Below are 18,387 nucleotides of genomic sequence, written 5' to 3'. Positions count from 1 at the left end.
TGTGACCCCATGGACCCCCATGGACTGCAGCACACCAAGCCTCCCTGTCCATCACCAACTCCCGGAGTTTACTCAAATTCATGTCCACTGAGTCAGTGATGCCATCCAACCATCTCATCCTCTGTCATCCTCTTCTCCTCCTGTCTTCAAACTTTCCCAGCCTCAGGATCTTTTCAAATGAATCACTTCTTCAGGTCAGGTGGCCAAGGTATTGGAGTTTCAGCTTCAGCATCTGTCCTTCTAATGAATATTGAGGACTGATTTCCTTTCTGATGGACTGGTTTGATCTCCTTGCAGTCCAAGGGACTCTCAAGAGTCTTCTCCAACACCACAGTTCAAAAGCATCAGTTCTTTGGCACTCATCTCTCTTTATGGTCTAATTCAAACATCCTTACATGACATAGCCTTGACTAGACAGACCTTTGTTGGTAAAGTAATGTCTCTGCTTTTTAATATGCTGTCTAGGTTGGTCATAACTTTTCTTCCAAGGAGTAAGTGTCTTTTAATTTCATGGCTGCAATCACCATCTGCAGTGATTTTGGAACCCCCCAAAATAAAGTCTGCCACTGTTTCCACTGTTTCCCCATCCATTTGCCATGAAGTGATGGGACCAGATGCCATGATCTTAGTTTTCTGAATGTTGAGTTTTAAGCCAACTTTTTCACTCTCCCTGTTGACTTTCATCAAGAGGCTCTTTAGTTCTTCTTCACTTTCTACCATAAGGGTGGTATCATCTGCATATCTGAGGTTATTGATATTTCTGCTGGCAATCTTGATTCCAGCTTGTGCTTCATTCAGCCCAGCATTTCTCACCAAATGTCAGCTCCCCTCTCAAGCTTCCAAAGATCTCAATGCAGGGTTAGTTACCTTTGTGCTCCCAATTTGTATATATCTCTTTTACCCTTTTCCATGCCTGATTGTTTTCTTCACCAAGTTAAAAAGCACTTAAGGAAGCAGCAAAGTGGAATGGTAATTGCAAGAAACTGAGAACCACACAAAAGTAAGCATCTTAACAGTTAGAACCGGACATGGAACAATGTACTGGTTGGAAATTGGGAAAGGAGTACTTAAAGGCTGTATATTGTTTGTCACCCTGCTTATTTAACTTATATGCAGAGTACATCATGCGAAATGCTGGGCTGAATGAAGCACAAGCTGAAATCAAGATTGCTGGGAGAAATATCACTAACCTCAGATATGCAGATGACACCACCCCTATGGCAGAAAGCAAAGAGAAGAAAAGAGCTTCTTGATAAAGGTGAAAGAGGAGAATCAAAAAGCTGGCTTAAAACTCAACATTCAAAAAATGAAGGTCATGGCATCTAGGCTCCCATCACTTCATGGCAAATAGATGGGGAAACAATGGAGACTGGGCTGTTTTCTTGGGCTCTAAAATCATTGCAGATGGTGACTCCAGTCATGAAATTAAAAGATGCTTGCTCCTTGGAAGGAAAACTGTGACCAAACTAGATAGCATATTAAAAAGCAGAGACATTACTTTGCCAACAAAAGTCCCTCTAGTCAAAGATATGGTTTTTCCAGTAGTCATGTATGGATGTGAGAGTTGGACCATAAAGAGAGCTGAGTGCCAAAGAATTGATGCTTTTGAACGGTGGTGTTGGAGCAGACTCTTGTGAGTCCCTTGGACTGCAAGGAGATCAAACCAGTCCATCCTAAAAGAAATCAGTCCTCAATATTCATTGGAGGGACTGATGCCGAAGCTGAAGCTCCAATACTTTGGCCACCTGATGCAAAGAACTGACTCTCTAGAAAAGACCCTGATGCTGGGAAAGGTTGAAATCAGGAGGAGAAGGGGATGGCAGAGGATGAGATGGTTAGATGGCATCACCGACTCTATGGACATGAGTTTGAGCAAGCTCCAGGAGCTGGTGATGAACAAGGAAGCCTGGTGAGCTCCAGTCCATGGGGTTGCAAAGAGGCAGACATGACTGAGCAACTGAACTGAACTGGACTGAATATGCCTTAGGCAAGATGCAAAATAATGAAAAGTCATTTAACCTTTGAGCCTTAGTTTTTTCATCTATAAAGTGGAGACAATAACTCTCTTACTTTGAGGTGATGTGCCCTGTGCCTACCCAAGTGCCTGCCACATACCTTGATTGATAGCTCTATTGATAAATGGAGTTTCTTAAGGCAGCTGAAAGATATCTTATTGATTTTAAGTGCCTCTCCCTCCATCGTCACTGGACTTTTCAGGTGACACAATGGTAAAGAATTCTGCCTGCCAATGCAGAAGATGCAAGAGATGTAGATTTGATCCCTGGGTTGGGACGATCCCCTAGAGTAGGAAATGGCAAACCACTCCAGTATTCTTGCCTGGAAAATTTCATGCACAGAGGAGCCTGGTTCACCACTATTATTATGCCACAAAGTACCAGCATGGAGAGTTAGCAATAAATTTGGTCTTTGCTTTATGAGGGATACTGTTATTAATTTTAATTATAAATCTCTGTGATGACAATCTTCAGTCAATGCATGCCATGAGCAGCTTGTTCATCTGGATTTCTATTGGTTCTTATATTAATTCAGCTGAAAGCCTAGAAAAATATCAATGGCAAATTGACATAAGAATAAATTGGAAATAAACAGGTAGTATTTGCTACATTCTGCATACACTTCTTTAAAACTCTTTAGACAGCTGTGATGATTTTTACATTATGAGCTCAGGAAAAAAGATTTGCTTCCAAGTGTTGAGTCTATAGTATTGATTTTACTCATCAAACTATATGGCTGTGTATCCTTTAGTGAACATTTAAAATAGAAATGCCCATGCCATCAAGCTAACTAAAGTGTAGATTTTATATGTAAATTTATCATGAAGTGACTAAAAACTCCACATGGAATTTAAATAATGTCATTTCAATTTATTCACAAGCTGAGGATTCCTTTTACAAAATTAGATCAATGCTAGGTAAGAGAGTTTAAATCTCTTTTTAAAGATATAATTAATATGATGATGTTATAAAATTAATGTAATTAATACTGCCATAATTTTAATGATATAATTATCTCTCATTGGAAATGCAGGAGCAGATTAAAGACTGGGGTTATTGTTCAGTTGATTTCCTTTAGAACTGCTTGGTTTGATCTACTTGCAGTCCTAGGAACTTTCAAGTCTTTTCCAGCACCACAGTTCAAAAGCATCCATTCTTTGGTGCTCAGCCTAGATTGGGGTGGTTGTTTAGTTGTTAGGTAATGTCCAACTGTTTCCAACCCCATGAACTGTAGCCCACAAGGCTCCTCTGTTCATGGGATTCTCCAGGCAAGAATACTGGGATGGGCTGTCATTTCCTTCTCCAGGGCACCTTTTGGACCCAGGGATCAAACCCATGCCTCCTGCATTGGCAGGTGGACTCTTTACCGTTGAGCCACCAGTGAAGCTCCAGGGAGCCGAACACAAACCCCAGTGTTCCTTACATTACAGATGTGTGCCCTCTTGGTGTAGCATCTTAGAAGAGAAAATGCATGAACTTTTGCATTCAGAGACCTGGATGATAATCCCAGCTCTGCAGCTTAGTAGTTATATAAGCTTAAAGGAAGTTGCATCAAGTTGGTAAGCCTGTTTGTTTTTATGTAAAACAGGGATAATAATAGTGTCTTTTCCTTATTGGATATTTTTGAGGCATGAATAAGTGATTAGTACAGTATTTGGCATGTAGTAAGTGTTCTATAAACGGTAGCTGTCAGCCCCCAAATTACTCCAAATTGTTGAAAGGATGCTTCTGGAGCTCATAGCTGGATTCTGGCCTTGGGAAACTGACCAGCAATGAAACACTAGCATGCACAGCAGCAGAGGGTATAACTGTGCCCCTGTCTCAAGGACTCTAATTTTACCTTTTCTCGGATGGTCTGCCAGAGACTGATGACAAGAGAGAGGCAAGCTAAAAGCATCCTTTCTATTCAGAATTAATACAGTTATATCCATGATCTGGGAATAATATCTAAAGAACCACCCGTAACTGTCCTGCATCAATTTTGTCTATGTGGACACTGAGGAAGACAATAGGCATTAAATGTATTAGGTAAAATACAGCGAAAGTGCCTAGGGATGTGGGCCAGTGAACATGCCTACAGTCATATCAGCATCACCGTTAGCGAATATTCGTTGAAGGATTCCACATTCTAGCCTAGCAGGAGGCTAGGTGCCCTGGAATACCTTGTTGCTTTTCAATTGCTAAGCCAGGTCCGACTCTTTGTGACTCCATGGACTGCAGCATGCCAGGCCCCTCTGTCTTCACTATCTCCCAGAGTTTGCTCAGATTCACATGAATCATTCACAGATTCATTCACATGAATCTGAGCAAACCCCAGGAGATACTGAAGGACAGGAAAGCCTGGCGTGTTGCAGTTCATGGGGTCGCAAAGAGTCAGACGCAACTTAGTGACTGAACAACAACATGTCCATTGAGTCAGTGCTGGCTATCTAACCATCTCATCTTCTGCCACCCGCTTCTCCTTTTACCTTCAATCTTTCCCAGCATCAGGGTCTTTTCCAGTGATTCAGCTCTTTGCATCAGGTGGCCAAAGTATCGAAGCTTCAGCAACAGCCCTTCTAAATGACTATTCAGGGTTGATTTCCTTTAGGACTGATTAGTTTGATCTACTTGCAAGTCTCAAGAGTCTTTTCCAGCACCACAGTTCAAAAGCATCATTTCTTCGTTGCTCAGCCTAGTTTACAATAATTACCACATGAGATGTATTGCAGATGTTAAAAGATCACAGAGGTGAGACTGGACAAGGCATTGCAGAGCCATGGCTTTGACATGAGCCCTGAAGGATGAGTTGGAGGTAATCAGACAGGGAGGCAGTTTGGAGCCAAGACCTCCCTAGAGCACATGTGAAACAGCATGTACAAAGGTGCTTGTGTTATAGACTCTAGGGAGGGAGCCTTTTCAAAGACACAAGATGACCTATCCAGCCTGTGCCATCAAGGTGGCCGTCAACCTAACAACCTACTTGCACCCTGTGAGACTTAAAAACACACTTAGGTCCCGGGCGGCTTCTACTCTTTTATTCAAAGGAAGCAGCCAGGGTGTGTGAAGTGTTTTGCCTTGTTTGAATTCACAAACTACAGGGAAAGAGTGCTGGATCAGTGGCTCCCATAGGTCTCTTTCATTATTCTCTTTATAGTCTTCTTAATGGCACCAGTGGGAAATGAGCCAAGTGTTAGCACTGCCCAGCTGAAGGGCCTCTTGTTGCCAAGTGACTTGGATAACGAACAGTTTCCCAGTAAAGCCTGACTTTACTGGGCCTACTCTAGAGCTTTAAGGGGAAAGTTGAGCCAATGAAAAGTGTGTTGTTTAACATCCCATTTATGGCTCAGGTCCAGGGCTGAACGACATTTTTAATTTATGGACTATGTACCTGCTATCATCATAGACCCTCGAGGATCAAGTCCAGGTGAGACCAGCCCACACAGGTAGGAGTCCTTTTGTTTTACCTTAGGGGGTCCCTTTCTTAAGTGGAGAGTACAGGTAACAGGATAATAATGAAATGTTTGAGTGAGGAGTCAGACTGGACTATTTGCTAGGAACAAAGCTATCTCTTGGCTCTGAGGGGAGCCCTTAAAAAGTCTGTGAAAACACCAAGTCCATCCTAGCCCTCTCTTCTTAACAAACATGTTCCCTGCCTCCACAAGAGTCATTAGAGTTGATTATGTACCACACACCAAAGTCATCCCCAGGTCAGGCCACCACACTTCACCCTCTGTTGTTGTTTAGTTTCCTAGTCATGTCTGACTCTTTTGTGACCCTATGGACTATAGCCTGCCAGGTTCCTCTGCCCATGGGATTTCCCAGGCAAGAATTCTTGGAGTGGGTTGCCATTTCTTTTTTCAGGGGATCTTCCTGACCCAGGGATTGAACCCACAACTCCTGCATTGGCAGGTGGATACTGCTGGGCCACCTGGGAAGCCCTCACCCTCTGTAACTTTTCGTCAAAGTAGCTAATGATCCATGTCGCTTGTCTCCACCTGTGAGCTCATCCCCATCTTGCTCAGCACTTTCCCACATTTGCTTCAAACTCTGATTCCTCCCCCATTTCCCAACCTTTCCATTACACCTTCTAGATCTGCCAGCATCTCCTCTACATTTTTCCTGAAGCAGTTATGTCCTAAAGACATGGTTGTTCTGCAGCCCTCTCCAAGATGGTCTATTTTTCCTTCCCACAACACAATTCAGCACAAATGATAATTCCCACAATTATCATTAGCCTGACAGAGAGGAAGGTCTCTCTTTGCTTTTTATTGCTACTTTCAGAGCGTTGATCCTCACCTCCCTAAGAACCTCCTTGGAAGCACATGTCACATGAAAGAGTATTTTTAGCATCTAATCAGTTGTTTGTCCTCACTTCTACTTCTCTGTCATACACCAACCTGGCCATGCAGCTCCTTGACCTACTAGGTCCTGTTCTTGGGTAGCTAAGTCGTGTCTGACACAGTGACCCCATAAACTGCAGCATGCCAGGCTTCCTTGTCCTTCACTGTCTCCCAGAGTTTGATCAAATTAAGTTCATTGGCTCAATGATGCTACCTAATCATCTCTTCCTCTGTGATCCCCTTCTTCTCCTGCCCTCAATCTTTCCTAGCATCAGGGTCTTTTCTAATGAGTTAGCTCTTCACATCAGATGGTCAAATTATTGGAGCTTCAGCTTCAGCATCAGTCCTTCCAGTGAATATTCAGAGTGATTTCCTTAGGATTTACTGGTTTGATCTCTTTGCAGTCCAAGGGACTCTCAAGCCTAGCATTTCATATGATGTACTCTGCATACAAGTTAAATAAGTGGGGTGATAATATACAGTCTAACAATAACTGCACCATCACCAAAATATCTATACCAAGCATCCACTCTCTGAACATCACCTCTTTACTTTCTGGGTAACTCCTTTTTGCACCATCACTCCAACAGTTCTTGAATACTTCCAAAGTATTCACAGCCATGGACTTGCCTAAATTTTCACAGATTATTATCCTCTCATGTCATCCCTCATGTCATTGCTTCCCTCCTTGACCAACTTAGCTTCTGTGGTTCTCCATCATATTTATTTCTTGGAGTAGGAAATGGCCACCTATCCCAGTATTCCTGCCTGGGAAATTCCATGGACCAAGGATCCTGGTGGGCTATAGCTCATGGGGTGCCAAAGAGTCAGACATGACTGAGCATGCACTCACACACTCCACTCTCAAATTCCTTCATCTTCTCTTCCACCACTCCACTCATCTGGGAAGAAAAGAAAAGAACTCAAGTTTGGCTAAATCCAAGTTTTGCTTCCTCCTAACCTTCATCTAAAAAACTAAACATGGCTGAAGGGCAGAAGCCCACTGACTGACTTGTCTACCTTATATAAAAATGGCTCATTTGTCTCTCATTGATGTCCAGTAACTTATCTTTGTAGTTTTTAAGGTCTGTTTCACACTTCATAAGCCCCATAAGCTCTTTCTATCCTTACATTCAGCTGATAATCTTACTTATATAACCTTACTTACTGATAGCCTCTTTTTACTGAGAAAAAAAAATCCACAAGGCACGTGAGATCTTAGCTCTGGATCCAGGGATCAAACCCACACCCCCTGCATTGGAAGGTGAAGTTTTTACCTCTGGACAATTAGGTAAGTCCCTGTTTTAATGTTTCATCATCACATCTGCCAGACAACCTACATCTGCACTGTACACACCATCTTAGCTCTTGTTCCAAAAACCATGCTGCCTGCTCCACCCAGGCCAACGATTCCTCTCTGAGAGCACACCTCTCCTTTTCCAGAATATTGCTCCTTCAAATAGATACTCTTCCTCTCTTGCATTACATATTTTGCTCTTAAATATTAAGCCCACCCACGCATACTTACACTTTGGTAACTTTAAAAAATCCTTTCACCTTATATTTTTAGGTCTAATTTCAACATCACTCTTCTGTTTCTACTTTTCAGGAAAAAAAAACTTGAATTTTCTGACCTCATTTCTAATTTCTCACTTTCCATGTTCTCTTGAACTCAGTGGAATCATGCTTTCTTGCTCAAAATTGCAGAGAAACTGCTGTAGTCAAGGTCAGTCATGACCTTCATAAAATCAAGTCCAATTGTCAGTCTTCCGTCTCCATCTTAGCTGCTCAGTGGCACTGTCCATGGTGCCCATTCCCTCATTTTTGAAACACTTTCTTTGGCTTCCAGGACAGCACGTGTTCCTGGTTTTCCCTCTGCTTCACTAGACATTCCTTAGAACACCCTCCTCTTCCTGACTTCTGTATGCTGGAACAAGCGGTGCATTCATCTGTAGATTCTCAGCCTCTTAAGGGTCTCATATAATCTCCTTGTTTCAATGAACACTTATAAATTGATGACTCTCAAATTTATGTTTCAGCTCAACTTCCCTACCTCCAACCTCATAGATACTCCAGCTACTTCACATGAATATCGAATCATCAACTGACATCTCCAACAGCAAATGTGAATTTCTTCACAAATATGCTTCTAACCCATCGTTCTCAGTCAACTGCACCATCATTTACCTTGTGGTTTAGCTTTCTTAAAAATACAGGATTCCCTTGATCTCTTTCTTCCGTATCACATTTCAGTCCATCAGCAGATCTTGTCAACTCTACCTTCATAATGTATCCTTAATTAGACTGTGACTCCAACTGCTTCTCAGCACCAGCTCTTCTTAGCCCAAGCTCCATCACAGCGTTTGGGACTCCTGATACACCTTACAATGGATTCTTTGTTTCCATTCTTACCTTTTTTCTTCACCTCCTCTCTCTACTCAGCAGCAAGGGAGATCCTTTTTAAAAAGAAATATTATGGCATTCCCTTGCTCCAATCTATCCATCATCTTCCCATGATAGAATCAAAACCCAAGATCTTGCCAAGCTCTGACTCTTTCTACCTCTCCAATTTCATTTATTATCACACTTCTCTTGTCCATTCTGCTTTATTCATAAGAGGCAGTGTGTGCTCAATTTTGTCCGACACTTTGAGACTCCCTAGACTGCAGTCCACCAGGCTCCTCTGTCCATGGAGTTTTCATGGCAAGAATACTGGAGTGGGCTGCCATTTCCTCCTCCTAGAGATATTCGAGATCCAAGGATCAAACCCACATCTCCCCAGTCTCCTGAATTGGCCAGGCAGATTCTTCACCACTGAGTCACCAGGGAAGCCCTTTATTCACAAGACGGTCATTCTTTATATACACAAACAAGCTCTTACTCCAAGGCCTCTGAACTTGCTTGTCCTTCAGATATTAATATGACTCATTCCCTCACTTTATTCAGGTCTGCTCAAATATCACCTCTTCTGAGAACCTTGCCCTGATCACCTCATCTAAATGATACTCCTTATCATGCCTTATCCTTTTAACTACTCTGTCTGTTTTCTTAGTGCTATCCAGGACCTTGAGCTTCCCTCATTGCTCAGTTGGTAAAGAATCTGCCTGTAATGCAGGAGACCCCGGTTCAATTCCTGGATCGAAGATCCACTGGAGAAGGGATAGGTTACCCACTCCAGTATTCTTGGGTTTCCCTTGTGGCTCAGCTGGTAAGAATCCGTCCATAATGTGGGAGACCTGGGTTCGATCCCTGGGCTGGGAAGATCCCCTGGAGAAGGGAAAGGCTACCCACTTCAGTATTCTGGCCTGGAGAATTCTCCAGTCCATGGGGTCGCAAAGAGTCAGACACAACTGAGTGACTTTCACTTTCACTTTTGCAGTGTGCATAGAACAGTCATGGGAAGACTGAAGTACTTAATATCTGTGGCATGGGTCAGTGAGTGAATGTTCAGAGTTCAATGTCAAGTTCCTGGTTCACATATTCAGTGATGTTCTGAGTTGGAGTTTCTAACAGAAAATAACAAATGACTAAAATCTACCTTAACTTATTTTAGGGCTCCAACAACCCCCATAGACTGAACAAATTTCAAAGATTTGGCTTCCTATGAGAGCATCACTGCAGAGAGACTCCAGTATCTGCTGTGATATTATTTACTCATTTGGATATTTTGAAATATGAGCCTCAAGCTCAGCATTCAGGCCCAATAGCTCTCAGAAGAAACATGTATCCAAATGAATTTTATATTATGTAGCAAAAAGCAACCATGCTATTTTTGTTGTTTTTTAGCCTCTGAACTTCTTATCTATTTCCCCCCAGGATACAAATACCATAAGTCATTGGCAAGGTGTCAAAATGCCATCACATATCTCCCTTTTTCTGGAGATTGAAATTTGTTTGTTGTTGTTGTTTACTTGCTAAGTCCCATCCGACTTTTTGGCACCCCATGGACTGTGCCCAGGCTCCTCTGTCCATGGGATTTCCCAGGCAAGAATACTGGAGTGGGTTGACATTTCCTTCTCCAGGAGATCTTCCCAACCCAGGGATCCAACCCACATCTCCTGCATTGGCAGACAGAATTCTTTACTGCTGAGTCACCAGGGAAGCCCTTCATTAATGGTACTTATGTACAATTAGATAAAATGATAACATCAAAAGAAGCAGATTCTGTGTTTCATTGCTCTAAGAGAATAATAAAAATGGAATCATTCAAATCATGCCACTAATTTGAACACATTATTATTTTGAAAGGAAGTAATAGATGAGTTAAAGACTTTTTGCTTTAGCCACTTATTTATAAACTGTTAAGCTTTATTTACTCTGAAGTTGTGAGGATAAGAACTATGTTGTATTTATCTCCTACCAAGGACACATAGACAGATGTTCAATAAATGGCTTTGGAGTGAATGAATGTGCCACTTAAGAATGTAACTCAGAATTTAAATTAGAAATTTAGAGCAATTTTCTGAGAGCTTGATTTGCACCAAATCCAAGTTTGCAAAATATTAACATTAAGAAAGAAGCAATTGCTTTTTGAAAGTCTTCCTTTTATAAAAGAAGCACTTTAATATCAATAGTTTCCTTAGTCCACGTAAAACATTATTGGTTTATAAAAATTGATTTTGTGTATAGTGGTTCATAAATAATCCTTTGACAAATGCAAATATAAAAGTGTTCATGAAAAGCAAATTGTGAGAGATACACTTTAATAAGAAGAGTGTGGAGAGTTTTTAAGATGAATAACATTTTACATCTGCTTTTGAGTTGCAGACAACGTGGATCATTGGGCAAAAAGAAGGAATACGGACGAGGATCCAGGGAAGGACAGAACCGGAAGTTCAGTGTCAAGGAAGTGAACCATGGAGTAAAATTTGAATCTTCTAAATTGCATTTCAGACTTATTTTACATTGGGTTTTATACTATGATAAACAGGTCTTTAATATGTGACAAGAGAGGATGGGAAATTCCAAAGTGGGGTTTGATTCTTGTGTATGTACCATCAGACTTCATGTGCTTAGGAACTGTACACACCTACAGTTAGTTTCAGTAACAAAAGAGAAGACACTAATCTAAAAGGATGAGCAGATCGAGTTTAGTCTGGACCTGGGGAGATGACTTGCCATGTTCAGTGGTCACTGACGTGAACTGATCTGAGACAATAGCATTTTCAGTGTGCTTCACTACTTGCAAATGTCTTGCAGGCATGCCTTTCAAAATTTGGGGATGAAAGACATGCAACAAGTAGCTTTCTGATAAACCCGTAAGGTCAGAAATCTCTACCTTGAGTATAACCCAGTGCAGCTGCTGAGCAAACAGAATCCTCCTTTAGGGTGGTTGTTGCACAAGCAAGAAAGGTAGTTTTCAAGATATCTTTATTCTCACTGTAAATGCCGTGAAAATGACCCACATATTTGGTAACTTTTCATGGCACCTGGTATGCACCAATAACTCCTTCTGATCCTTTCTCTCCATAAGCAGTCTTATGGAATGTGACTCCCCTTCTTAATATTGTATTTTCAGGTACCTATACTTGGCCACTTTTAAGCTTATTTTATTAACAGAGTAAAGATCTCTGATTTAAAATAGAAGCTATGCCAGAGATAACAAATGGCTTTTGGTTTCTATTTTTCTCATATATAAAAGGTTAAATTGTGTTGACTCAAAAGAATAGGTATGTTTATCTTCCAGATTTTCTTTGTAATAGTTAGCTGGTTAAATAAAACATTGTATTTACAGAAATAGAAGGCCATTCCTCAACTTTTTCAGGTGTTTCCAGCTTAACATGGGTTTGGTGACCTTATCAAGACACAAAATCATAAATTCACCAAGGAGTAAGGTTGACTACCGTGTAGACACACACACACACACACACAGACACACAAAACAACTTTGACCTCTCTCTTGAGTAATGACTAAACTGATCAGGACTTCTGATAAATTAACCTGATATTTAACCCTGTTTTACTCACCTAATACCCTCAGAAAATTATTTTTTCCCTCTTCACCAATTTTATACCTTAAAGGAAACTTATATGAGTTGTAGATGCACAACCAACATCTCCAGACAGAAATGAAGCTGAAGCCTATTTTTAGAAGAAACTAATCTCAAATGAAAGTAGAGCTTTCTACATGGTCACACATGTATTACACACTCATTACCCAAAGTGAGAAAGTAGGTCACTCCTCATTTCTTATTTATTCCCTGGCACAATCAGACTGCACAATGAAATCATGTGATGTGCTTCAGAGCTACTGTCAGGACATAAAACCCAAAACAATGAGCAGCACAACAACAGTTAGCAACAGGCAAACTCCAACAAAGTCTGGGTTTGGATTTGGTTTTATGTTATTAGAAGCAGATTTGCTCTGTTTTTTAATAGTTCATAAGAAACAGAAATCACAATGTATCGACTTCATATCCACCTACAAAGAGTTCAAAAAAGCCAAAGCTCTCCCCCCATTCACCCTCTTGTTCCACCAACATTTTGAAAATAAAAAAGGAAAAAAAAAAAACCACAAAATGAAAAAGAGTAAGAAAGGACACAAATGATTTCAATAATTTCAATCCTTATTAAACATCACTGAAGTGCATTTGATCTATCAGGCTGACTTTCAGTTCTCACCACTAAGACCTTGCAAAGAAACTGGATGTGCGTTAGTTTTGCTTTCCAGGGTTGATCTAGAACTGTAAACGTGAGATGTGTATGAACGTGTGTGTATGTGTTTTAAGTCCATTTCATAAACAGGGACACAGGACAATTCTCATCATTTGTAATAGTCTTTGGAGTCCAATCATGCAGAGTAACAGGCAGGTGTAAGTTAGGTCTTGTTGCAAGATAATACATGGCAAGGTGAACATTTCAGTGCTAACTAGGGGCGGGAGATTTCTGTCCATTAGGATATACTGGCCATTGGTCCCACATAATCAAAAGTTAGATGTACAGGAGTTCATATACAAACAGATCTTCCACTTCAGCTTGCTGACCAAGGAAATGAGTCAAAGTGAGCCATTTCAGACAGCGAAAGAACTGTCCAAGTGCTAAAAGAGATAAAATCTTATATTTTAATCACATGGAAAATAATTAGTGTAACTATGTACATTATAAGTTGATTGTTGTTCTTAGAGAAAGGAGTTTCCATTCTGGGTTCAATAATCTCTGTGGAAAATACGCACATTGGGTATTGTGAGCAGGGTAGAGGGTGGAGATTTCTCTTCAGACCCAAAGTGGTTAGAATCAAAGATTACTCAGGCTATTTAATCCCTTTCTCTGAGCTATACAAGACAAATTCTCTTCAGCTAACCTGGTTGATAGCATTCAACACAGAGCATAATGCTTCTAAGATTTAGATTATCATATGTTGAGAATTACATAGAAATAGATTTGGAATAATTTAGATTTTGCAATGACTGTTTAAAATTTTAAAGTCCGTTTTGCTTATTCTGCATCCCTCCTCCCTGGCAAGTCATAAAAGGATTTATCTAATCTCACCTATTCTACTTATTCTATTTGTCAAGGCCTATTTTCTGATTTACCAGTCAGCTGCTATCAGTATCCTTAGGTAATATTTTTCTGATAATGATATCAGATTGAGAAAAAAAACTATCCAACTCCCTGGCCTTCAATTAAATAGTTTACTCCAAGTGGAGGGAACAGACCAGGCCCTGGTCCACCTATGGGGTACATTCTGTCGAAGCTCAGTCATCAGATTCTTGAAGATGCAAGATTATTATCAGTTTTTATTCAACAAGAAGAAATTTGGCTATCAGGCCAGTGTATCTCTTTTGAACACATTGGCCAACAGAATACATATAGAAATATCAAAGTGGTGGTGGTGGTTTTGCCAAACTCTCTCAAAAATCCAGTTCCTCCTGCACATGGACACGTAGCTATCCCTCCTGTAAAATACTACAAAACATTTCTTGAAAGATCACTATGAAACTACTTGCCCTTTAAGGAAATTCAGGCCAACTTTGCATTCCAAAAGGAACCCCAACCATAAGCAGGAACTTCACTTTTCCCAAGAGTGACCTGACATTCCCCTACCTGAAAAGCAGGAGAGACCTTTTGAAGGAAAGGTGACTGTACCGGAAATATTTGTTTTTTCAAGAAAAGAAGACTCAGTACAGAACATAGTATGTTCTGTGGATCTGGTAACAAATAATCACCTCCTGAAGAGACTCCAATAAAATGGACCCAAGATTGTGAAGGGTGGGTGGACTTTTGCAATGATGGTTCTCTTTGTTGGCCTATCTCCTGTTTCTTTGATAATGTAGGAAAATTAATTGTAGAAGCTGTCAAGAAGCTAACCCTTAGCTTGCTTTGTAATATGCGATATCTCAATATAAAGGTTGTTCCATTTTTCCTTGACTGGAGGGAGTTCTGGCTAGAGGTAACCCGTTTCTAAGAGACAACAGGAGAGGCCAGACTAGTCGAGTTTAGAGAAGTAAGTAGCAAGTGGAAGTAGCAGGTAATGGGAGGGACTCTGGGTAGTTCTTGCCTGGTTTCATCTGAGTGGGAAAAAAAAATCACTTCCACATACATGAGAGAGAGTCTCACTGTTGAGTGGTTTGAAGATGCTGGCTGGAGATTTCCTTTTGTCTCCTGATGTCGTTTGGTGGCTGATGAAATTCTTCCTGGATTCACTCTCTTTCAGCAGCTTCATGCTCTCTGCACTTAATCCCATGGGGTTAAAGAGCCAGGAGGGGAGAGGCCACAGGGATAGCAAGAGAGGAGCACAGACAAAGGAGATAAGCAAAGAAATAGAAATGCAAAGAAGAGAAACTTTAAAGGGGGTGGGGGCGTGAGGGGGAGAGTTGAGAGAGAGTGACACAAAGAAAATTGACTGAACTCATGTGAACGTGGAAGCTTTTTCTGATCAGATTGTCTACAGTATTAACCGAAAACAAGGGCAGCAAGACAGAGACACTGGGCCACTTCTGTTCCAGGGGACGAGCTGCACAGTCTAATATTTTTTCTCTCCGTTTTGAACAAATGACCTCTTGTCATGAAATCTATGGTGTGAAGCAATCCCCTGTAAATGGCAGCATTGCTCCTGTAAGCGATGGTGGGAGTTGATTCTATTGCTTAGGAAGAGATACGGCTTCCCTATCGTTGTATTTAAGGCAGTTTTCAGAGCACTGGCATTCTTGTCTGCTCTGTTTTCAGAGGGATTCCATTTGCCCGTCATCTCACACTCAACCAACCATCCTGTGTGTTTCACTTCTTCTTCAGGTGAAATACCACCACATTGGTGAGCACCAAAATGGCCAGAGTGCAAAGAGTTGTGATGGATACTTCACTAGAGTGAATAAGGGGAGAAGGGTTGACCTGGTCCTGTTATTGCTGAGAAGTTACCCTGGTCTCACCTTGTATGGAACCAGGATGTTTCACAGTGCCTCCTTCAAGTGCCTGGGAAAGCACTTTCATTTATTTTTGAGCTAAATTCAGGAGATTTTGCTAAACATTGACATCAATGCTTCATGGCTTTTAAGACACTCTATTGCTAAAGCTGTTTAGCAGCAGTAACTTACGGGCAGAGTTATTGCTGTCATGTCAACTTGTGGTACAAAACTCAGATGATCAGCCCTTCTTGAATTGTTGAAATTTATGAAAAAATAAACATGAGACACTGGGCACGTTAAGGAGTTGAGGAAACCCCTGAGGAATGTCTGTGGATGTTTTCAAATGCTAACCTGAGGATCGCCCTGGGATTTGGGTATTTTTTTCTAAGTAATCTTTTTTTTTTTTTTTTAATTCTAGAAGAGGGAAGTAATATTTCTTCTCAAAATAAAACCTTGACAAGGTATAAACCTGGAAAATAGCACAGCCATGGAAAACACAACCCACAATCTAAAAATAGCCTAGGCAAACTCATTTTTTGTTCGGGATACCATGTAGAGGCAGCCTCACTCTTTTTCAGAGAAGGGTTCCCATCAGATATGGACACACTAACCCTTCCTCCCTAGCTGCCAATCTCTTCTCAGTTGTGACACATAATTTGCAAACGACAAATGAGGGTCTCCTTTCTAAAACAGGAACGTCGGTGTCTCCTAGAATCTGGGTCATACCTCCTTTAGGTCTTCCTCCCACACGGCCACACTACCCTAGTCTCTCCTACCCACTCACTATCAGAGGAAAGACCCTCAGCTGTTATGCCTACCTTCCTTCTAAAGGCCAAACCATTCAGTACCTGGAAACTGTCACCCTCTCCCACCCCACACTGTACATAAGCATCACATATGTTCTTTCTACAAATTGGTTTACAGGTGCCATTTAATCAGTTCAGATTTGGAAGCTACATCTTCAAGGGTCCAAGAGAACTCACTCCCTCCCCATATTCCGCCCTTTACACATTTTCTTATAAGACATACAGCTTAATCAGTTAACAAACTAAATAGCTTATATACTGGCAATATATTACAGATGGGTTTATGTCAGAGTAATAGATCACATGAAATGGACCGTGTGGTACCCCAGTGCGTGATGTCTTGGGAGAGCCCTGAGGACACTGACAGTAGCATCTCTAAGTAAGTGGTGCTGTGTGAATACAGACACATGCGGATCTGTATCTACATCCATCTGACTAGGCCAATAGGAGCAGGTAGATGCAAGATAGAGACACACATGCTGGATGGGGCCACTGCACACCTTGCCATGCCATTTGAAAGGGCAGTTACAGGTCACTGGTTCTGCAGCCATTAAAATTACACTTTGTGGAGAAGGCTTCTCTAATTGTGTTTGATTTGCTTTCCGTAGTAAAAGCATCATTGGAAGAATACCAAAGCAAGAGCAACTAGGTGTTAAATATACATTTGGCTTAGCTGCAATACAGAACTCTGGAGAAGAAGCAGGCGGAAAGATGTGTTTCAATTTTAGGCTTGGATTCTCTCCCTTGCCACATTCTTGTCATTGCGTGTCTGCGTTTGCGTGTGTGCGTGAGTGTCTGCGTGTGTGTTCCATCACATCATCTCCTGAAGAATGCTGGGTTTCGCAGGCAGGCGGCTAGTCACCTGCAACAACCCAGGGGTCCTGCCGAGGCTTCCAGGCTGCTGTCAGTGTCAGATGCCAGGGTCTGGTCGGTGGACATGGAGGAGATGTCGTTGACGGATGAGGAAGGAGGGAGACTCTCACTGCTGTTCACGGCTGCACCTGTGCTAAGAAAACGAAGACCAACATGACTAAACCTGGAACCAGACTCAGCTGGATATCACTCAGGATACAAGTGTGTGCACATACGATAAGGCAGTGGTCCCCAACCTTTCTGGCACAAGGGGCCAGTTTCATGGAAGATAATTTTCCCACAGAGTAGTAAGGGGGGATGGTTTGGGGATGATTCAAGTGCCTTATCTTTACTGTGTGTTCTATTTCTATTGTTATTGCATCAGCTCCACCTCAGATCATCAGGCGTTGTTAGATCCTGAAGGTTGGGGACCCTAGATAGGGGATGTCTGCTCCATCATTCATTCAACAAGTCCTCATAGAACCACTAATATAGAACACTACATTAGACGGTGAACATGAGGGTAATAACACAGTGTCCCTGATCACAAGTTATTCAAGGGTTAATGCAGTAATTCAAAATTGAGACAGGAGTACGTCAAGGCTGTATATTGTCACCCTGCTTATTTAACTTATAATGTGTGGAGTACATCATGAGGAATGCTGAGCTGGATGAAGCACAAGCTGGAATCAGTGTTGCTGGGAGAAATATCAATAACCTCAGATATGCAGATGACACCACCCTTATGGCAGAAAGCGAAGAGAAACTAAAGAGCCTCCTGATGAAGGTGAAAGAGGAGAGTGAACAAGTTGGCTTAAAACTCAACATTCAAAAAATGAAGATCATGGCATCTGGTCCCATCATTTCATGGCAAATAGATGGGGAAAGAATGGAAACAGTGACAGACTTTATTTTTTGGGTCCCAAAGTCACTGAAGATTGTGACTGCAGCATGAAAATAAAAGACACTTGCCCCTTAGAAGAAAAACTATGGCCAACCTAGACAGCATATTAAAACGTAGAGACATTACTTTGTCCACAGAGGTCTGTCT

At 41.4% G+C, this 18,387-nt stretch overlaps 1 protein-coding gene across 9 annotated transcripts in view; it reads right to left on the bottom strand.

Annotated features, from left to right (window-relative positions):
• Nucleotides 1-16,591: 16,591 nt before the first annotated feature.
• MAPK10 (mitogen-activated protein kinase 10) overlaps nucleotides 16,592-18,387 on the bottom strand; it is a 593,150-nt gene continuing 591,354 nt past the window's right edge. For 7 of the 9 annotated variants that reach the window (XM_043906261.1, XM_043906265.1, XM_043906259.1 and 4 more), the window contains one exon: nucleotides 16,592-17,485. In XM_043906261.1, the coding sequence (XP_043762196.1) occupies nucleotides 17,343-17,485 (143 nt within the window). In that variant the 3' untranslated portion in view covers nucleotides 16,592-17,342. Of the gene's footprint in view, nucleotides 17,491-18,387 lie in introns of all 9 variants that reach the window. The other 2 variants (XM_043906267.1, XM_043906268.1) reach the window with 1 other exon arrangement.

Source organism: Cervus elaphus, chromosome 6, assembly GCF_910594005.1.
Source record: "Cervus elaphus chromosome 6, mCerEla1.1, whole genome shotgun sequence".
NCBI classification, from domain to species: domain Eukaryota; kingdom Metazoa; phylum Chordata; class Mammalia; order Artiodactyla; family Cervidae; genus Cervus; species Cervus elaphus.
This window is presented reverse-complemented; position numbering and strand designations above follow the sequence as displayed.